Source organism: Schistocerca serialis, chromosome 10, assembly GCF_023864345.2.
Source record: "Schistocerca serialis cubense isolate TAMUIC-IGC-003099 chromosome 10, iqSchSeri2.2, whole genome shotgun sequence".
In the NCBI taxonomy this organism is placed as follows: Eukaryota; Metazoa; Arthropoda; class Insecta; order Orthoptera; family Acrididae; genus Schistocerca; species Schistocerca serialis.
Window position 1 is genome coordinate 139,429,002 of NC_064647.1, and position 23,849 is coordinate 139,452,850.

The 23,849-nt window shown below is 41.7% G+C and overlaps 1 protein-coding gene across 1 annotated transcript in view; it reads left to right on the top strand.

Moving 5' to 3' along the window:
- LOC126424534 (putative ATP-dependent RNA helicase DHX57) overlaps positions 1–23,849 on the top strand; it is a 220,993-nt gene that overhangs the window by 113,723 nt on the left and 83,421 nt on the right. The window contains exon 14 of the mRNA XM_050087272.1: positions 5,842–5,972. Within this exon, the coding sequence (XP_049943229.1) occupies positions 5,842–5,972 (131 nt within the window). The remainder of the gene's footprint in view (positions 1–5,841; positions 5,973–23,849) is intronic.

Here is a 23,849-nt window from a genome sequence, read left to right on the forward strand (position 1 = left end):
CTGGTCCCTTTAATCCCACAAACCAACCAACCAATGACGTATTGGATTAGGTCATAAGAGTGTCTGTGTGTGATTATTTACAAACTATACATCAGTCAAAGACACTATTGCCCTAGCCTGTATATCAAAATTTTGTGGATAAACATTAATAATAACAATCCTGAATATTAATTAAAATTTCATAATACAAACTGGATGCATGATTTGTTTAATAGGTAATATAGTATGTTGGGACTTTGTTAAAAACAAGTTAAACCTAGGAGATTAGTGGCTTGCCTTTAAATTTGATTGTCAGAGATATATGTTTTTTTGAACCTTTGTATGTGTGCTTTGGGCCCTTACGACTCTCAGTGACCCATATGTAAGTGATCTTGTGGATCACGCCAAAGAATCTGTAAAAATGTTTGCAGATGATGGTATTTGTAGCAGTGTTGCAACACTGGAAGACTTTAGCAAAACGAAGGAAGATGTGGAGAGGATCAACAGCTGGTGTATGGACCAGCAGTTGACCCTGAACACCCATAAACTGCATATAGATGGATGAAGGATTGTACTATACGTGATAAACGTCTGGAGACAGTAGCACCCACAATATACCAAGGACTAACTGTCGAGAGTGATCTAAAATGGAATGACCATATAAAAATAATTATAGGTATAGTAAATACCTGGCTAAAGTTCATTAGAAAAATGTTGATGAAATGTAATTCACCCACAAAAGAAATGACTTGCAGAACACTCATTTAACTAGTTAATGTATATTACTCTCGTTGATCTGGAAAATGGGCCCAGTTAGGTTAATAAAAGGGGGGGGGGGTGCAGAGAGAGAGAGAGAGAGAGAGAGAGAGAGAGAGAGAGAGAGAGAGAGCCTAACAAAGAGCGGCACTGTTCATTACATTTTGGCATTGTTTAGTAAGTGTGAGAGCATTACAGAGATGCTCAACAAATTCTGGTGGCAAAAGGTAAAAGACAAGTGTTGAGCATCATGAACAGTTTGCACAGTTTTACTGTTGAAATTTCAGAGTGAACATTTGAAGAACAGTTTGACTATATGTACTGCCTGTCAAAAGGAAGCATTGAGAAGACGTCAGGTGTCAATATAACTTTGTTCACATACACGCTATTGGTGGCTAGTAAATGATGAGAGTTATAATTCCCCATAACAGCTAGCATGGCGACCAGAGTCATTATTGTTGATCGTATTTAATGTTGTCACCAGGTATGGTAGAATACTTACGGAACATGAACAGTGTTAGAGGAGTCATCAGTGTGAAGGAGACGGAGATGCCAAGTACTTGTTTGAGACAATTTTATCAGCACCTGGCAGAGTTTAATGTCTCCATTTGGACAGTTGGTTGAATTGTGCAATATATCCAGATCTGTGGGGCATTTGTGTGACAGTGACTTTATGTTGGACAGCATAGTCACATGAGAGCAGGCCTACTCTTCTTCAAGGTTCCAGGTGTGATGATAGATCACCACAAGGGGAGGGGGAGGGGGATCACCGTGTTGTGCACCAGGCACATTGTAACCCCTCCCCATCTGCACCTGTCATCCGACAACAAGTAAAAGACTCCGTGCTACATTCTGTGTTGTTGCGTCTTATTAGTTGGAGAGTAGCAGCTGCTAAACTAAGAAATTACTGCCCCTCACACAGGTTGACATTAACACTACTACACAACTGGCTGTGCTTGGAATGATACTCTGACCAGGAAGCATGGACTGCTGGGGATTGGTGTCATATTGCGTTCAGAATGAATCCCAGTTCAGCACTACCACAGATAACAGTCATCAGCGGCAACCATTGTTGGTGAATTTGATGGCAGCCTGAGGAGAGGTGCCATTTTTCCAATGGTCTGTAGAGGCACAGCAGTGTTACCTCTGGCATCTTGATTAATCACAGGCATCTGTCATCCTAATGTGTTACTTCCCACTTGATGGTGTAGTGGTGATATTTTTCAGCATGACAACACCTGTCCACAAGTTGTATGTGGCTCTGTGAACTGTCTGCATGGCACAGAGCATTCACATTGGCAGCAAGATTTTCAGAATGTGTGGGACCAGGTTGGATATTAATTCTGTTCCAGTGCCAGTTTCTAAAGACCAGTAACAACAGTTGTGGGATGGTTTGCCTCAGGAGAGGCTGCGGCAGCTCTGTCTCTCATGTCTCAATCGAATCAGTGCCTGCATCCGTGCCAGAGAGGGTGCAACATCATAGTGAAATATACTTCTCAGTTCTTTGTAAATTTGATTCGATTTTGTAATTGTTGAAACCACATCACATACACTGTCAACCCTTGAAGTGTCATCTAATTTCCTCCTCTCCTTTTTCGTGCTTCACTTTTGTTGTTGGGTAGTGTCCTACCACAGATACCTCGTGAAATGACCACAGCCGATAAATCAGAGAAACTGGAACTGAAATGGACACTTAGTGGTAGTGGTGTGTGCTATTCACAGACGGGACAGGGAAGCGGTGGAAATGATAGTCGTAGCAGAAGTACAAACTATAAGGGGGCTTGTGGAGTACAGATGTACAGGGTGTATACGATCCCGGACAACCGGGAGATCTGGGAAAAGCCCGGGAATTTTGTAGAATTCCGGGAATTTTTCATTGTTTTAGTTTTTAGCTAAATTTTTGTAATATTGACTGGTAAGAATCGATACTCTAACAAAGGATATTACTGTAACTTGCTACTGCAGAATAATACTGCAACAATAAAACGTGAACGAGGAAAAAAAACAACATAAATTGCAAAGGAGATGTGCCACATACATCTGCAAAACACAGTGCTCATGCATGCGTTTGCCAACAGCAAAATGTATCAAAGGCTTTAGGAAGAGCCCGCCAGAGTGGCCGAGCAGTTGTAGGCGCTAAAGTCTGGAACTGCGCGACAGCTACGGTCTCAGGTTCAAATCCTGCATCGGGCATGGATGTGTATGATGTCCTTAGGTTAGTTAGGTTTAAGTAGCTCTAAGTTCTAGGGGACAGATGACCTCAGAAGTTAAGTCCCACAGTGCTCAGAGCCATTTGAACCATTTTTGAACCTTTAGGAAGACTGTGCAATGCTTCATAACAACAAATTGCCTCCGATGAGCATGTCGTCACAACTGTTTCATTAGATTCATTTCAGCAGTTATGAGCGGGTTCATGCGCAATTGAGTGGCATGTGAGTAGTACCTTCTCCCATTTCTGTAGCCAGAAATGGGGCTGTTGGCTATGTAAGCAGTCGCAGCAAGCAGCTAGATGCATGTTTCACAAAGCCCCCCCCCCCTCCCCCACACACACACACACTGAAAATCTTAATATCAGGTCAAGGCGTCCTTCATTGGGAATCTGGACATACGAATGTGCTATTTAAGTATGCACTTTAAATGTACCATTTTAGTATGGTTCACGAAATTCCAATATTCTTGGAGTATCCTCTGATGTCTGTTTTCTTTTATGACATAATGTAAGATCTTTTAAAGTTTTACATGTACAAACATTAGGCTTCCTGCGTCATAGCAACTGCCAAAGCGCGGTGGCGCCTGTTATCTGGCGCTCTCTGATGACTACTGAAATGAACCTATTTCTAACAGGTCGTGGGGAAATATTGCGAATGGTGGTTTGGAAAGCTTTATGTTCAAAGAAAGTTTCCTTTTATCCAAGTTGAACTATGTGCGAGAATGTACGATGAATTTCTTAAATCACAGAGCGTTTGATGACGAGCCATTTAGAAGTATTTGGAGCTCAGAAGATCAGACATTCATGTCATTATTATGAGCAAATTGATGTAGTGCTATGGGAAGCTCTCTCTCCTCTGTGGTAGCTAATTTATTTGTGGAGAGCTTTGAGCACAATTCACTGGACTCTGCTAAAAATTTTACTGCCACATTTGTGTGATATATCTTAAAATGTGTTACATTTTAAGATGTTGAAGACCACAACAACAACAACATCTTTAAATGTATCACGTGCAAAAAATATCAACAATATATGTGAAAGTTTAGCTTCTCTTGCAGCTTATTAACCTTAGAGACCAATATTATATGTGAAAGCTTTGCTTTTCTTGTAGCAACACTATGTGTATTAAAACATTAACTTTTCCTGTTTGTGATTCAGCGCTGCTTAACGGTGATGTTGCTATTAGCTGAGTACATCACGTGTCCTGTGGTCTGAATATCCGCAGTCATTGGCTGGCGGGATCATGTGACATGAGCTATGACTGACTTACAAAAGCGCATCGCAATCTCAATTACAATGGTTCGGAAAGTAACATGCGGTGTTTGGTGGAATTCGAATTTATACTTTCGTAATACGAAAATACGCTGCATACATGTTGCTGCACATTAAAAATCTTTCCAAAAGGAGTTTTCTTCCCTGATTTTCATTTTCTGAAGTGGTGGGAAATTCTATGCCTGTGTATATAAACATAACCATGCAAAGGATTGATAGTTTTACTGTTCCGAGGGAAAATATACTGTCGTTTAATAACACAGAAAAAATGTGTTTTCATCCGGGAGAAAGTGTATTTTTAACTTGGAAATCCGGCAAGAACCTGGGAATTTTTTTTTCCATGTCCGCATATACACCCTGGATGTAGGTCTATTTTCAGTTTAGTGAAGGCGACTGGAAATAGAGTTGTTAAGAGAGAAGCAAAAAGTTAACATAATCACAGAACCAGAACTGGGATGACTGGAGATAGTTAGTTCGAAGATACATCACCAACTGCATTGCGTTGTTGGAGTTTATAGACTGCAAAATCCACAAGCAGAAGATATAAATATATACCAGTTATAATGTGCTTACAATGAGCTATGAGCTCACTTAGTAAAATGGGATGCTATCTTGTAAGTGACCTGGCAGAAATGTGTACATGCTCTTGTGCAGACTTGAACTATGATAACGAATGCTGGTTATAGGTGCCTGTAATGTCAGAGTACCTGATCTGTTGTGACTTGCTCAGCCATATGCCTCCATTTCACCAGGGGCATGTGTTTCTGTAGTTACTAATGTTTGCAGGGCCGGGGAAAGGCCATACTTAGTAATTTCTCACACAAATGTGGTGAAATTATGCGTCTATTGAGACCAGAAACAACATACATAAAATTCGAATTGCACTGTTCACAGTCTATTGATATGCACAGTGCAAATTATTTGCATAACACCCAGTTCCTGTTCTTTAGGGCATGTAACTATCATGACACAGATGAGTGTAGTCTCCATGATAGAATAATGAAGTGAATTTCTTCTATTCTTGAAATATTTTTGTTCAATGTACACTTTATCTTGCATGTGCTCACATTTCCCAAAAACCATCCTACTGTGGATAATCGATAATTTCCATGAAGAGAGACATACCCATTTGAAAGTCAGTAACTGTTCAGAAAAGTATTCCAGATGGAACACATGTAACCGACATCTCAGTATGTCACCCTTTAGTGTAGGACAACCATTTGGAAGTGATTATATTATTTGTGATGCACTGGCGATTAATAGGTCTGATCATGGGTACGTGTCAACACTCGCCGCTTAGTAAGCGTAATTTCCATTACAACAATTACACCCTTGCTATGAGAGGGAGCACCAAAGGATGATGGTATCGGTATGGACATCTGGCAATGATATGACTATACACTTAAATCTTTCCTTGAAACATGGTACCAGACGCTTTGATGTTGTGTTCAGCCCCTTTTTCAATGTGCAGTTTTGAACTGGAATTTCACACTAGCTAATTTCCTGTTTATATGAAAAAAAAAACAAAGTTGATCTTCTTTTAAGATTTTGTGTTAAACAATTTCTTTGTAATCCAGTTCTTGTGACAGGAATATTAATCCACAACTCCTTTTGTTTATTCACAGATTACAGCACAACGACATGCAAATCATTGTATCTGTTGGATTATGAAAAAATCAACTATGAACTTATTGAGGCAGTGTTGGTGTGGATTGCGGAAGGTGATCACAAATACCCACGGAAAGGATCAATCCTGGTGAGTGTAGCCTGATTGTTAAACACTGATTTTTCCAGGTAGTCTAAAATATGAAAAGAAAAGAAAATTATTTTCAGTCGTCTGGACTATACAGCTGAATTACGCAAAGCATTTGCATTTAACAACATTAATGATAGCATTTATAGTAATGACAGTATTGGTACATTATAGTTTATACTACAGCTGCTTTAGAACATAATTCTGCAACCTTTCTTAAAAAGGGAGAAGCAGGTATACAAAGTTCACTGTTGGACACCGTAATACCTTAGAAATTTCATATTTTTAATATTTCCAGCATAGCTGTATAAAGAATTTTTATGTTTTATTATTACTTCTGAGAGGTTATAACAAAGGTGTCTAACAACTAATTCTACCCTATTTTTTTCAGCACCTATGATATAAATAAACTTCTTCCCAAAATAGACAAGCTGCAGTAGACTCTTATTTGATGCAGCAAGATGTCCAGCATGAGCAAATAGATGTTTAATCCTGTTAATGGAGTCCAAAAATCTCTAGTATTAGGAAAAGTTATGAACTTGATGTTTTAAATATTCAAAAAATTGCTTTAAGTAAATGTTTCAAATGATGAAAATATTGTATTTATGAGAGCTGCAAATACAGCAGAACAGATATCAAGTATTAGCTTAAATGTAAGGCATAAATATAACACCACAATAGAATAGCTTATGGTTAAATCTGAATTAGGTTTCAAATTATTTGGCCATCAATTTAGATGAGACCATTGTAAAGCCAACTCAGATATCAGATTGCTTCAGTTAATTCCTTAATGTTAGCATCAAGGTCTGGCATGGAGTTCCCTCAGCCTTGTGAGGCTATAGAGGAAACTGTTCGAATAAATAAGCAGAAAAATTGACACACAAATTCTGTAAGTGGTATTGTATTGTTCCTCAAAGAAAGAAATTCCCCGCATTGACTGTTAACCATTTACATTTTACTTTTATTTTGTGTACTACAGCATTTTGGCTGTGTAGCCATTGTGAAGCAAAATGATTAACCCATTTACTATGTACGTTTGTCACATATTTTCATGGGCAGCTCATTCTCCTGCACCACTAATTAATGAACAGCTGTCAGTGTGTTGCGTTTGGGTGGGCAGAGCTTGAGTCCTCTGCAAATTTATGTTTTCTACTCCTGTTTTTTCAGATTGTTTCACTAACCCCTTTGTAGTCTGCAGTGTGTACACAGGGTGGTCGAAAAGTTTGTGGCCCGAGGTAGTTACCGTAATGTCTCAAACAAACAATACCACCACCACCACCACCTATTTTTATGGTGACTCTTTGTGGGTATGCAAGTCAAATTTCGTGGCTCCAGCTTTGTTAGTGTTGCTGCCAGGATGCATTGTATACCGTAATGTAAGCAAAATGACAAATATTGAGAGAATGAAGAACCACGCTGTGATTGAATATTTTCATTTGAAGGGGATGGCGCCCAAGGAAATTGCAGAGGACATGTGGAATACACTTAAGGACAGTGCTCCGTCTTGTGCAACAGTGAAAAACTTGTGCCTGATTTCAAATGTGAAAGAATGAGTGTGGAAGATGCGCCTAGGAGCAGAAGGCATGTCACCATTGCCACTGATGAAACAGTGACTCCAATTCACAATACGACTTTGCAGGATCGTCGAACAATGTTGCAGCACATTGAAACCACATTTGGAATATCCCATGGACATTATCATGATATTCTTGTGGATATTCTGGGTATGCCGAAAGTTTCATCTCGTCTGGTCCCGAAAGACTTGAATGCAAATCAGAGATGGGAGCATGAGCAGTGTTGTGAAGAAATCATCTGTCAATTTGAAGTAGATGAAGACGGCTTTCTTGCAAAGTATGTGACAGTGGTTGAAACGTGGGTTCGCCACTTTGATCCTGAGACAAAACAATTGTCACAGCAGTGGAAACATCCTTCATCCCCTACCCCAAAAGAGTTCTGGGTGCAGTAATCAGTCGGTAAGGTGATGGCATTGGTCTTCATGGATGCTGAAGGGGTAATTATGATGGATTACTTGCAAAAGGGCGTAACTATCAATGCATCACGTTATTGCACCCTCCTGCAGCATTCGAGAGAAGAGATAAAGAAAGAAAGGTGTGGGAAAATTGGCGTGCAAAGTTCTTTTGTGTCAAGATAATGCACCAGCACACAAAGCTCTCGCAACACTAGAAAATCTGTGTGACTGCAGGTTCGAATTATGTCATCTGCTATTTTCTCCAGATTTAGCTCCATCAGACTTATTTCTTTCCCAAACCTAAAAAAAGACCTCAAAGGATGATGCTTTAACAGTGAAGAAGCAGTGATTGATTCTGTGAATGCTTGGTTGGACTCAAAATTGAAACCTTTTATTTGAATGGTTTGCAGAAGTTATCTGAGCATGCATGCAAGTGTGTTAGTGTACATTGGTATTATATTGAAAATAAATTTGTGTTATGAAATATCTGTCATTCTTTATTTGTTAGGCTATAAACTTTTCGACCCGCCACCCCTTGTATATGCCCTAGGACAACCGCGAAATGTGGGAAAAAGCAGAAATTTTTTCATCTGGGAAGAACCTGGAAATTTTCTCAATACCCGGAATTTTTCATTGTTTTAGTTTTCAGTTAAATTTTTGTAATTTTGTCTAGCAATAGCTGATGCTTTAATGAAGAATTGTACTTCAGCCCACTACTGCAGAATAATACTGCCGCAATAAAATATAAACGAGAGGATAACACTAAAATAAAACTCCAATTGCAAAGAAAATGTGCCATTTACAGCAGCAAAACACAGTGCACACACAAGAGTATGCTGACAACGAAATGTGTCACAGGCTTTATGAGAAAAACTGTGCAGTAACAACAAACTGCTTTTGATGAGCGTATCACAACTGTTTGCTTTTGTAACAGGTCACAAGAAAATATTGCAAATGGTGGTTTGAGAAGGATGAATTATGTTACTTTTGAGAATATGCGATCAGTTTCTTAACTCACTGAGTGTTTGACTGTCATTTGAGACTTAACTCTTTGAGGGCTGACCGCTTAGAAAAATTTTGAGCCCAGAAGACTAGCCATTTATGCTGTTATTGCAGAAGAAGTTGAGTAGCACCGTCACTTGGTGTAGTGGTTATGACACTAGAGTCACTAAACTGTTGCATGGAGGGTTAGGAGTTCAAAACTCCCCTGAACTATAAAATTTTAATTTCTATATTCAGTTCGAGGACATCGTAGAAGTATCCACAAATATCAAGAATCATTGTACTGGGATTTTCTGTAACTGTATATATACTGTATGTGTTCTGGCCGGAGGCAGTTCGCTCCGTGCTCTTGTATGTGCAAGTCCTGACTAAACCTACATTAAGTGAAGTTAGTGTTCGTCATTCATGTAGTTACACCTTCTTCTACGTGACACTATTACTTAAAACTTTACTGGCACATTTGTGTTTGATATTTCTTAAAGGGTAACATATGGTAAAAAAGACCAAGTTTCAAGGTTAGTTCTTCATATTTATTTTACTTCTTTCTTAGATTACAAATTGTGCAATAATGATGACAAAAAGAATGATTATTGGGAGAGGGGGAAGGGCAAGGTGAGTTCTTGAGAAATTTCACATGTAATTGGCTTTTCTGTGGAGAAGTCAGAGTGCTCAACAGAACTACAGTGCACAGCAGGGAAATTTATAATTGTGCTTGTCAGAAGTATTCAGATACTGCAGTTTTCAAGTTGTGCTCTTAGGATCCAGCCTGACAACACCCTTGGAAAAAAACAGCAAAAAAAATTTGATGACCAGTATTATATGTGAAAGCTTAGCAGTTCTCGTGGCTATACTGTATGTATATCAATTTAAACTGTTAACTTTTCCTATTTAAGTGTTTGCACTACTTAACAGTGATGTTACTTGGCTGACTGAAAAGCACATCATGTAGCACAATCTCAATTTCAGTGCTTCGTAAGCTACTGTGCTGTATTTGGTGGAATTCGTATTTGTACTTTTGTAATAGGAAAACATGTAGTCTACATGTTACTGTGCTTCAAAGACTCGCCAAAATACACTGCTTTTTGCTGACTTTCATTTCCTAAAGTGCTGGGAAGTTACACTGGTGTATAAAACCGTTACGTGTCAAAGTATTTATTATTTCAACAGCTGTTACAGAAGGTATAGTGTCAGTTAACATGGAAAAAAAAAGTCCTTTCACTCTTGGTGTTGCATGTTTTCAACTGAAAAAAGTGTGTTTTCACTCAGGAATATTTTTAATCAGGGAAATCTGGGGAAATCCAGGAATTGTTTTTCTTATCTGCATATAAACCCCCCGCCCTTTCCTCCCTAGCAACGTGCCTCTCCCCATTGTTTGCAGAACAGTATTCAATTTGTAATTTTTTTTCCCACTAAAAATCAAAGTATAGTTGCTTTAAATCAAAACTGGTAAAACAGACAAATTCTGAATTTCTTAGAAGCATAGTTTTGAAAGCTCTTTAGTCTTCCAAAAGCACTCGAGGCCATTTTTAACTCTTGTCTTTATTTCTTTTCCCTCCATTGTGTCATTAATAAGTCAACTGGTCCAGATGTAATCCAGTTCAGTTTTAGAGGGAGTACTCTTCAGCATTAGCCCTTTATGTCTTTTGCATTTACTGCAAATCTCTCAACCAGCCCAAAGACCCAAGTGCAGGTGTCTTGTGTATAAAAGAGTAAAAGAATGGACCTGCAAAATTACACACCAATATCCTTAATCTGGTACCCCGTGCCGCGGAATTTGAATCCCCGCCAGACATCATGGACGTCGAAGACCCATAGAGGTCTCTGTACCATCGTGCCATAAGCTGTGGCGGCGCGCGCCTCCTGGCCCGCATTTAGAGTGAGGGTGCCACAGTGGAACACGTGGTTGCAGCAGTCAGTAGCGGCGTCTCCGATCTTGTACTTAAGCACCTGCCTGTCGCTCAGCCTGCCGGTGTAACCTTGCGTACGTCTCAGGACATATCACCTCGCTTTAGACAGTGTATTGACTTTCGTGCTTTCTTTACGAGTGGACGTGGTTGTATTGTTTGGTTTTTGTGACTCTGTTGTCCGTTCTTGTTGTGTCATAAGGTCCTTCGTTGGTCATGTCCGTCCTCTCCCATTGTGTTGTTGTTCGCGGGCCGCTCCGCGGGTCCCGCCACGTTTCCGTCACTACAACCCTGCAACTGTTCCAGTCGCCGTTACAACATTTTGGCGACGAGGTAAACGGTGGTCGTTGTTGGTATGGAGGCGATGTTGGTCTGTCTGCTGGAGCAACAGCAGCAGCATCTTACAAAAGTCGCTGCAGTTGCTAACAGACGAAGTCGATGCCTGGGACACATTATCACAACAGCTTCAGAGTCCTCGGGTGTCCGATGCTTTCTCACTTCCACCCTTTAATGACGCTAACGAGGACTGGGAAACCTACTTACATTGGCTGAAACAACATTTCACGGCTTTTCAAGTTATGGACGACTCCTTGCAGCGGTCATTGGTTTTTGTCTTGTGCCTCCCTGGACATGTTCTTTCTTCTCTGCAAGTTGGCACCGTTGTCCGATCCTGTGGCTCTCTCTTTCCAGGAGATCTGCCTTTTGCCGACAAACTATTATTCCCAATGCTACCATGTTGTCGCCTCTCGGCTGGTGTTCCACCAGTACCATAAACAGCCTGGTCAGTGGTATCGTTCCTGGGTCACAGAGTTGCAGGGTGTCAGCCGTCAATGCGATTTTACTTGCACCAATCAGCAGTGTAAGGCTTCGTATGCAGACTCCCTGATCCGGGATGTGGTGGTTCTGCTGGCTCCCGATCCTGAGGTCCGTACTGCGGCGTTGAAACTCGACAACCCCTCCTCGGAAGACATTCTCCGCATTGCCCACTCCTTTGAAATTGCTCAAGCAGGTAACGAGTGTCTCATGGCGTGACTGCACGTGACGGCGATCACGGCGTCACGGCGGGTGCCGCCCTTGCGACGTTTACGTGGCCCGGCTGACAGAGGCCAGTGCCGTCGGGACTCCTCGTTGTCTGACGTCTCTATGGCATTGGCGCTTTCGGTCACTCCTTGTCACCGGTTGCGCGGCCCACTTCCATCTTGCCCACAGTGCTTTACTGTACATTCGCGCGCAGATTGTCCCCACCGCTGGAAAACTTGCATGCTGTGTAACAAGGAGGGCCACATCCAATCGATTTGTTGTAGTCGCTCGACTCGCTCCAGTCCTGCCCCTCCTGGGCCTCAAGATACAGTCCATGCTCTGAAATCGGTCGTCCCACAGGACGACCCGTCAGCGCGGAAGCTTTTCCTCACGCTCCGGATTTTCACTGAGGATGTCAGTTTTCAGGTCGACACTGGGGCCACCGTCTCCCTGATTAATATGGTGACATATACCCGGCTGGGCTCTCCTGCGTTGCCGCCTCCCTCTCACCTTTTGGTCGCCTACGGAGACGGTTCCATTCCCTGTCGTGGGCACTTTGTCATCCAGGTGATGTACAAGAGTGTTCTCCGACTCCTTACCCTCTTTGTCATCGACCATCTGTCGGCTTCAGATATATTTGGCCTGGATGCGTTTCAACTGTTTGGCTTTTCAATTTCCGATGAAGTTAAGGTCGTTTCCACGGCTGTTCCCTTTCAGGACTTGGACAATCTGTGCTCTGCTTTTGCGTCGTTGTTTTCACCAGATCTCGGATGTGCTTCCGGCTTTCAGGCGCACATCACCCTTCGGCCCCCTTCCGGTGGCCTTACGGCCAGCGGTCAAGCAGGAACTTGATCGGCTCCGAGCCGCTGGCATGCTGGAGCCTGTCACTTACAGTGCATGGGCGACACCACTGGTGGTCATGTGGAAACCCAATGGGTCCCTTTGGCGGTGAGGGGACTTCGGCACTACAGTCAATGCTCACTCCCTCATTGATACCCCATTCCCCGACAGGAAGACCTTCTTGCCGAGCTTGCCGGGGGAGAGTATTTTTCCAAGATCAATCTGGCTGAGTCATACCACCAATTGCCCTTGGTTGCCGAATCTCAGAACATCATGGTTATCAACACGCCTTTCAGATTGTATAAGTACAAGCTCCTTCCCTTTGGTGTCTCTTCGGTGCTGGCCATTTTCCAGCGATTCCTGGAGCAGCTTACACAGCCTATCCCTGCCTGTGTGAATTATCTGAATGACATCTTGGTCACTGGGCATTCCCGCTAGGAACATTTGCAAAACCTCAGCACCTTATTTCACGCTGTGCAGTCTGCTGGTTTACGCTGTTGGCTGGACAAGTGTTGTTATTTTTCAACCAGAAGTGGAATACTTAGGCCACTGGCTTAGCAAAGATGGCATTTGCCCTTCGGGTCGTAATGTCGCGGCCATTGAGGCCCTTCCTCATCCCAAAGACTTATCTGAACTCCAGGTGTTTTGGGGCAAGGTTACTTATTACTTGCTCCACGCTGCCTCTGTTGCTCAACCCCTCAATCACTTGCGTCACAAAGGGGTACCTTTTGATTAGACCCCTGCCTGTGACCAGGCTTTTCTCTGTTTAAAGGCGATGCTGAAGTCCGCCCCTTGTCTTATACCCCTTTTCTCTGGACCGCCTCTTGGTTGTGGCGGCTGATGCGTCGGCGTACGGGATTGGGCCGTTCTTGCACACCGGGATGCCGATGGCTCAGAACAGCCCATCACTTATGGCTCTAAGACGTTGACCCCAACACAATGGAACTACTCCCAGATTGAAAAGGAGGCACTGGTGATGGTGTTCGCTGTCCAAAAATTTCACACCTATCTCTTTGGGGCAATGTTCACCCTCCTGACAGACCATATACCCTTAGTTACACTGTTCAGACCCCACTCTCACCTTCCAGAGCGGACGGGTCAACGTCTCCAGCACTGGGCATTGTTTTTACGTAATTATGTTTACACCATCTTGTATAAGCTCACCGCCCACCATGCTAACGCGGACGCTTTGTCATGTCTCCCAGCGGGCCCCGATCCTGCCTTTGACCAACAGGAGGTCCACTGCTTTCACATTGATTCCGCCCGCTGGGATGCGCTGGACGGTCTGCCTCTTATGCACGCTCACATTGCTGTGGCTACCCGCCACGACCCTGTCTTGCAATAGGTTCTCAACTACGTGGTCCACGGGTGGCCGTCCTACGTCACTCATTGGATGCAGTCAGATTTTGGCCCTTGGTGCCAAGTGTCCCATGCTCTCCATGGTCGATGATGTCCTTCTGTTGGCCACGGAGTCTGATGCCCATCGGATGGTCACCCCTCCAGCTTTGTGGCTTCGGGTGCTCATTTTGTTACACCGCGGGCACTGGGGTATGTCCCGTATGAAAGTTTTGGCTCGCTGGAATGCGTATTGGCCCAACATCGATGGCGATGTTGAGCAACTGGTCCGTGCGTGCACTGTCTGTGCGCGTCACCAGGCGAGTCCCACTCTGTCATTTGCAGCCTGGCCTGTACCTCACCGTCCCTGGGATCGCATCCATATCGATTTTGCGGGCCCGTTTTTGGGGTCCATGTGGTTACTCATTGTTTATGCTTACTCCAAATATCCATTTGTTGTCCGAATGGCATCCACCACCATGGAGGCTACACTCACGGCCCTGGCCCAGGTTCTCGCCATCGAGGATCTGCCACACATATTGGTCTCCGATAATGGTCCCCAATTCACAGCGTCCTCCTTCGACGACTTCTGTCAGGTCAACGGTATCAAACATATCCGTAGCCCACCTTTCCATCCTTCGTCTAAAGGCGCGGTGGAGAGGCTTGTCCGCACTTTTAAACAACAGTTGCCTAAGGTGATCAACACATCTCCAACCATGTCGGCCTTCACCCTGTTTTTGAGCACCTATTACACTATGCCCATTCTCCTCCTCCCGCCCCCACTCACGGTCCTCGCAGCGGTACGCCCCTGGCACGGCCGTATGGGCCCACGAGTAAGGGTGCGAGGCGGGTTGGACACCCGCCATGGGCGGCATGTGACATTGGTGCAGACATCGAAAGGCTTGGAGTGCCGCTATCATAATCGGCTCCACCCGCATGCCGCCACGGGACTGGCGCCGCCGCCTCTGTCCCTACCTCCTTCAGGTACGGACGTAGTCCTCGAGTCACCGTCCCTGCCCCCGGTTGCCGTCTCCTCGAGGGCCTGCCGCCAGCCCTCTCCACCTCCGGGTGGATCGGCGGCTTCCTCCCCCGCCCTGGACTCTGGATCGGCTGTCATGGATACCTCGGGCGTCCCTTCCTCCCCACCAATAGCGGTTGATGAGCCCGGCTCCTCTTCCCACTGCCGCTCGCCTCAGCACCATCCGGTGCGTTTCCGCCCCTATGCGCAAGTTTCAGGGGGGAGGGATCTGGTACCGCGTGCCGCGGAATTTGAATCCCCACCAGATGTCACGGACTTCGAAGACCCATAGAGGTCTCTGTACCATCGCACCGTAAGCTGTGATGGCGAGCGCCCCCTGGCCCGCATTTACAGTGAGGGTGCCACAGTGGAACACGTGGTTGCAGCAGCCAATAGCGGCGTCCCCGATCGAGTACTTAAACGCCTGCCTGTTGCTCAGCCTGCCAGTCTAACCTTGCGTACGTCTCAGGACATATCACCTCGCATTAGACAGTGTATTGTCTTTCGTGTTTTCTTTACGAGTGGTTGTGGTTGTCTTGTTTGGTTTTCTTGACTCTGTTGTCTGTTGTTGTTGTTGTGTGGTAAGGTCCTTCGTTGGTCGTGTCAGTCCTCTCCCGTTGTGTTGTTGTTCGCGTGCTGCTCCGCGGGTCCTGCCGCATTTCCGTCACTACAACCCCGCAAGTGTTCCGATCGCCGTTACAACACTTAACATTGCTGTGCTGGAGAATTTTTGACCATATCATACGTTTGAATGTAATAAATTTCCTTGAGACAGTGCAGACCTAGAAAGCACTGCTTGTGCAAAAATCAGCATGTCCTTTTCTCACACATTGGCCTGCAAACTGTAGATGTAGGGCAAAAGGCAGATCCCATATTCTTAAATTTCTGGGAAGCGTTTGGCACTGTGCCCCACTGCAGGTTATTAACAAAGATCTGAGTATACGGATTAGGTTCCCAGTATGTGATTGGTTCAAAGAGTTCATAAGGAAAAGAAGCCAGCGTGTTGTCCTGGATGGCAAGTGCTCATCAGAGATAAGGATGTCTCATCAGGAGTACCTCAGGGAAGTGTGACAGGACTGTTTTTGTAACTCTTCAGGCTGTTTTTGTTCTGTATATACATAAACAACCTGATGGATAGGATGAGCTCCAGTCTGGTGTGGCTTATGATTTAGTGTATGGGAGAGTGTTGCTTAGTGACTGTTGATGGATGGAGGATGACTTAAATGGAAAGGTCCCCCTGGGTCAGATTGACTTTTTGAAAGCAATTATACAGTGGTATAGATTAGGGTCCTAGGTGTCACACACTGCAGACATTCATCAAAGTGTACCCACATTATCGACAAATAAAAATTTTGGATTTTGCTTAATACTCTAGAGTTGTAAAAATATTAATATACTGCAGAGTGGTGGTGTAGTTTAGTGGCTTAAGATATGTACCTGACATGAAAAAGACTGGGTTTGAATCAAGTCAGGTGTTTTTAAACTTTTTATTTTTAAACCTTCATTGAAATAAATTTGATCATTATTTTTATTTAATCAATTGGTGTAAATGTAATTTTTTCATTTCTATTCCTTTCTACTGTCATTTTACTCCTCATATTAAATTTTTCATTTGCTCTCATCTTTTTCATTTGAATCTTTGCCAATGTGATTTTTATGTATTAACATTGATTTAATTTCTTCTATTTTATCATCTTATAATACTGTCCACATTAGTGAATTCAGTATTTCTGTTGCTGATTTTGCTTGAATTAAGTTTTCTCTGTAATCTGTTCTTTAATGAATTTAGTTTTCTTTATAATCTGTTCTTTCGTTTAAATCTTAAGATGGATTATTTTGACCATAACGCAACAAGAATTTGTTTTAAATGTTTATATGATAATAACAATCTAAAAAAAGTATATCTTGTAACGAAAAACGTGTTTTGGAAACATTGAGGCAATGAGGTAGATTATTTCAGCTTTCGTTTTTTAACTGAGGGATAAAACGCTTTCAGATATTTAAATTTTATGATTGACAGTTAAGATTAATTAAATTCACATGTAGAAAGATACCAAATGAAAAACTAATTATAGAAAGAAGAAACGAGAGCAAATAAAGTTAGTGTGGTGATTAAAATAATGTGGCAAAGGATTAGAAATAAAAGAATTACATTTAAACCAGTTACTTGAATAAACATAATGATAAGTCATTGCACAAGCTTTAGGACATCAATGATGGATCTCTAACCACTATTCTGCAACACTGATCTGGATAACACTATTATTTTTAAGACTAGAGAATCACACGAAATTGTTTTTCGTCAATTTCCTGCAAACGAGGGCCCTATAGAACAAATGGCTCCAGGATGTGGCACGTGGGACTCTGACCCACACCAACATATAGCTGCTTTAAAAATGTTGATCCTGCCATTGGGGACCTCTCCTTGTGGCAACTTGCTCTAAATGTAGATAAATGTAAGTTAATGCACGTGAGTAGGAAAAACGATTCTGTACTTGACACAATCAGATCAATTGAAAATTTAGGCATGACATTGGAAAATAATAAATAATAGGATGAGCGCGTAAGGTCGATAGTAGAGAAGGTGAATGGTCAACTTCGGTTTATTGGGAGAATTCTAGGAAAATGTAGCTCATTTATAAACGAGATCACATGTAGGAGACTAGTGTGACCCGTTCTTCAGTACTGCTTGAGTGTTTGGAATCCTCACCAGGCCAGATTAAAGGAAGACATCGAAGCAATTCAGAGGCAAAATGTTAGATTTCTTACCAACTAGGTTTGATCAATACACGAGTATTAAGGAGATGCCTTGTAAACCCAAATGGGAATCCCTAGAGGAAGATCAAATTCTTTTCGTGAAACACTATTAAGAAAATAGAGAACTGGCATTTGCAGCAAAACGATTACACTGCTGCCAACTTACATTTCGTATAAGAATCGTGAAGGCAAGACAAAATAAGAGAATTTAGGGCTTTTACAGAGACATGTAAGCAATCTCTTTTTCCCTTGCTTCATTTGCGAGTGGAACAGGAAAGGAAGTGACTAGTAACAGTACAAAGTAACCTCCACGATGTAATTTATCTTGAAATACGCTAAATACAAAAAATTGGCGATTAGTTCAATGAGCTTTCATATTTTATTTACAATTTGCTTTTTGATTATATATCATGCAAATGGAAAGAAATCCGCTACCCCAGGCCCCAGTCAACGGACTGGACTTTCCTGGTCATCGGATTCTGGGGGACCAGGAACATCATGAGGAGAAGAGTCGGAGCTTCTCAAAACCTCTTCGCAAGCACTACCTTGGCACTCTCAATGCAAACACTCTGTTCAAACTTGGAAAACTAAAACAACTGACAGACATGCTAAATAAATTTCACATCAAAATTCTTGCCATCCAAGAGACGCGCTTCGTAGATGAAAACCATTTCGACACAGAACATTACAGGATTTACAAAGGTAAACCTGCTGTCAGAAGAGGAACACCATTATTGTTTGGTACAGGGTTTGCAGTACACAAATCAGTCATGGATAACATCATAGACTTCAATTCAATATCAGAACGTATCTCGACACTGTCCTTCAAATCAGGTAATAAAGCATACACAATTATCAACGCACATGCACCTACAAATGACCATAACAGAAAGAAGCCACAAGAAATTGAAGACTTCTGGGAAGACATGGAGGAAGTAACTAACAACGTACCAGAAAGACATGTGAAAATTGTAATGGGTGATTTCAATGCGCAGCTTGGTAAGGAGAGAAAATTCAGAGAAATAACAGGCCCATACTCAGCACATATTCGCACGAACAGAAATGGGGAACACCTCATAAAATATTGTCAAAACTTTAACCTCAAAATCATGTCAACACAATTTCAAAAACCAAGACGAAAACTTACAACATGGAAAGCACCCAACACAGTGTGGGGAGAATTTCAGATTGATCATGTGGCCATATCCAAGAAAAATTCGCGGGAAATTCTAAATGTCAGAACACGTAAAGGAGTCTTCGAGTCTGATCATTATTTGCTACAAGTTAAGATTAGGCCAATCCCAAGACTGAAACAGACAGCGCAAAACAAAATAGTCAAACCTGATCCGGAATACTTGAAGATAAACAGGGATAAAATCGTTGAAGAAATTAATAGGCACTCAATAGACACATGGACAGATCTGGCGAAGGCAGTTCAGAAGACTATGTGCTGGGGACAACCACCTAGAAAACGCAAACATAGGTGGTGGAACGCAAAGTGTGATGAAGCCATTGAGAGAAGAAAGCAAGCATGGGACAAGTTCAGTAGCTACAGAAATTCAGAAACATGGAAAGTATTTCACGAAGTTCAGAAACTAGCATCGAAGGAAATCAGAAGGGAAAAACGAGCATATGACAATAACAGACTAAAAGAAATTGAGGAAGATTTCAAAAGAAATAACACAAGAAATTTTTACAGAACTTTCAAAGAAAATATTAAGGGCTATCAACCCCCTAGCCTCTGCTTCCGAAGAACAGATGGATCCCTGGAAACAAACACAAAAGAAAACTGTAAAATTCTCAAACATTACTTTGATAAACTTCTTAATTGCAAAAAACCTACAGGAAAATTAACATTCCAAAAGACCACATCTAATGCCGATTCTGATCCACCCACAATAGAAGAGATAGAGGAAATCATAAAACAAATGAAAAATAACAGAGCTGCCGGAGAAGATGGTATTATCGCCGAGATCTGGAAACTCCAAGATGAAAACATCACCAAAAAAATCCATAAGATTATCTCCGAAATTTGGATCACAGAGAAAGTGCCAGAGGAATGGAAATGTGCATTGATCCATCCGTTACATAAAAAGGGTGATAAGTCAGATCCAAACAATTACAGAGGCATTTCGCTAGTACCAGTTACATACAAAATTTTCTCTAAGGTGCTATTAAACAGACTAGAACCACAAGCAGATCTGCAAATTGGGGAATACCAGGCAGGCTTCAGAAAAGGGAGATCATGCATCGAACAGATCTGGAACTTGAGAACACTTTTGAAAGTCAGACAGGCAAGAAACACTGTAGTTACCTTTGTGGACTTTAAAAAAGCATATGATTCCATAGACAGACAGACACTCTTTGACGTACTGGAAGAATATGGTATCGACAGAAAAACCAGGGCACTTATACAACAGACGCTTACAGACACTACCTCCAAGATTAAGTTCATGGGAGAAATTTCGGAACCCTTCCACATACACACAGGTGTCCGACAAGGAGACGGGCTCTCACCAATCCTGTTCAACATGGTGTTAGACAAAATTATCAAGCAGTGGGAGGAACAAGTTAAAGGAATACAGCTGGGAAGAACACGTGAAACCAAAACAATCATAAAATGTCTGGCATTTGCAGATGATATAGCCATACTCAGCAATAATACACAGGAGGCAAAGGAAGCACTGGAATGCTTGCATGAAATAGCTGCCAAAACAGGTCTGCAGGTATCTTACGAGAAGACACAATATATGGAACGACAGACCAACAATGTACACACCATGCATACGGTATATGGATCCGTAGAAAGAGTCGAAAAATTTAAGTATTTAGGGGAGTACATACAAATGGGAGGATCAAACAAGGCGGCTAACATGGAACGAACGAAGAAACTCCAGAAGGCATACAAACTCACATGGTCACATTATAATAAGAAAAGCATATCGAGGCAGGCCAAACTTAGGCACTACAAAACAGTTGTATTACCAGAAGCATTGTACGCGTCAGAAACAACCACAATTGGAGCATCAGGCATCATAGACACAGAAAAAATAGAACGCAAAATTCTCAGAAAAATATTTGGACCAATTCACAGAGATGGCGTATGGATGAAGCGACCTACCAAAGAGCTGTACCAGCACACTGACAGACTAACAGACGCGATCAGAAAACGCAGATTAACTTTCTATGGGCACATACAGAGAATGGACAACAACCGACTTACAAAGAAAATTTTTGATGTAGTAAACAGCTCAAGCAAGAAAACAAATTGGTATCATGAAATAGACGAAGACTTAAGGCAGATAGGGATCAACAGGCAAATGATAGGAGACAGGAAATACTTCAGAAACAAAGTTAGGAGTGCAAAATTTATTGTAAAGGAGAGAAAGAAGAAAGGAACATTATGGACAGAGCAAAGGAAACAGGAGCACAGCCAAAGGATGAAGAGATTTTGGGAAGAGAAGAGGAAGAAAGGAAAGAAGTGAAAATTGTGTCATCATGTGATTTTCGAGTTCAAACACTGTCCATAAGGGCAACAATGAAATGAATGAAATGAAATCATGTCAGTCTTATTACAATTTATTTTCAGGCCTACTTTTAAAATTCCTCTGTTACAGTCTTCCAGTGACACTTGGATAAGAATGTTACAGTGTCATCAGAAAAAGAAAGTAGTCCCATTATGTTCTGCAAGCATATAGCTGTTCTTATTTTTCTTGTTTTAGGAATCTGAAAGCTTGCTTTAGATTCTCCATTAAATGATTTCATTCAGAAGTTGCAAATGAATCTTTCGTAAGAGTTCTTAAATTAGACTTGATCATAGTGAATCGCCATAACAAAGTAAATGTTATGTGACTTCCCGTAAGAGTTTGAGGGAATTACAGAATTTAGAAATTTTTGACAGTAGACACAGAAATTATTACATTATTGGAAAAACTAAAATTCCTTTGAATTGGGATGCTTTTTTCCATCATTTGAATGCAGCTTTCATTGAATTGACAATGTCGTACTGTCACTAACTGTATTCTTATTTCTCTTGCCATATATACAGGTTGTCCCATGTATCCTGCTCACCCAAAATAACTTTTTTTCTGGTGCTTTAAATGAAAAATTGTTTCAACCAGTGTTTTTTAACATCACTGGACAGTTCTTGCTGAGAGTGTACATTTTATGTACACCCATAGATGTAGGAGACATGGCATAGAGATTAAATTTTTAAATTGGAATTGTATAAATTATATTGAAGGGTCTCATCCTCTCCAAGAGCTTTTCAAAACCGTATCACATTCTACCATCTTATCCAAGAAACTAGTAACAATGATAAATAATACATAAATTCTCTAATTTAAATAGCCGTTCAGTATGTTTCATTATCTAAATCATTTAACCTCTTCAAGGTGTGTGTGAACATTTTACAAATTACCCGTAAACATAGAATGCTACAGTACTTCACTGTACAGTAATTGGATCTTGTTATTGTACAGTACTGTATTACAGTACTTATGACAAAGCTCTGTGTTAAGATGTGTCAGAAGTAATACACAAAACCCACACCTCTACTACAACACTACATTGGGAACGTAATGTGCACAATCAAGACAGTAAACAGCTCTTCCTTCAAAACCTGTGTACTCTTTATAGTTCGCACATCTACGTTTTATTGACAAAAATGGTACAGTGTAATACATTTTTGAAAATCTCTTGGAGAGAATAAGTGTATTCTTGAATAAAAAGTACATGGTTCCATTTAAAAAATATAGCCTCTATCCCATATCTCCTACATCTGTGGGGATACATAAAACATTTATCCTCAACAAGAACTACCTAATGAAGTTAAGAAACATTGGTTGAAACACTTTCTCATTTAATGCATTGGAAAAAAGTTATTCTGAGTGAGCAAGATAAGTGGGACACCCTGTATATGAAAGGAAGTGAATAGTAATACATCAGTTCATATTTTTCGTAACACCCAACAAGAAACAACATGAGGCCCAAAGGAGCCTTTGGCTGTTATCTCTCTCTCAGACCATTGTCTCAGGTGTGATCAGTGGAGTCTAGCAGAGACCAGCAACCAGATACAAACATTTTCTGGTGTGGTGTCTGCACACACCCTTACCAAACAAGAAAGCATTGGTATGTTGATAGACACAATAAAAAACTTACAAACACACAAACACAAATTTCAAGCTTTCGCAACCCAAGGTTGCTTCATCGTGTGTGTGTGTGTGTGTGTGTGTGTGTGTGTGTGTGTGTGTGTGTGTGTGTTGCATTCCCTCAATCTCCACTCATCAGTATCCAAGACCTTCAGAAGCAAAACAAACAACATAATCAGAAGCAACAAATCATTATGTAATATAAAAGAGCTGGAAGATTTGGGGATAAATGACAAGATGAGAGAACTTGTACAACGAATGTTAATGAACACCCACTAATAATTGACTGGGCGTCACACACATAAAATTTATTGTACAGAATATAAATCATCGTTCTTCTTGTACAGTTTGTAGTGCCTGTCTGGATCTGTTTGGAAGATAAACCTCTCCATCTTTTTCTGTAATTCCACCACATTTTTCCCTCTACCCCGTCCCAGTCTTCTCCTCTCTTTATAGCACATTCCTCCACTCCGATGATGTATTGTCTCTTGGCCTTCCTCTAGGTTTCTTGTCTCCTACATAATTGCATATGAGCCTCTCTTGAAATTCCTGCCAGCATCCATTTTTTTAACATGCTCATTGCATTTTAACCTTGTCTTTTCTGTAGTCTCTTGCACAGGCTTCTCTTTCACTATTTCTGTGGTGGTCTCATTCCTTACTCTGTCTGTTCTGGTAGCTCCTTTGAAAGTTTCCTCTTTCAAGCCTGTAACCTGCTCTTGTGCCTTTTCTTCATTAACCACGTTTCTGATGCATACGTGAGTACTGGAGTGTAATATACTCGGTATAACACTTGTTCGGTTTGTGGCAGTACCTCCTTGCTCCAGAACAGGCTTCTCACATTGCAGAAATCCATGTGCCTGCCTTCCACTTCTGGTAATCTCCTTA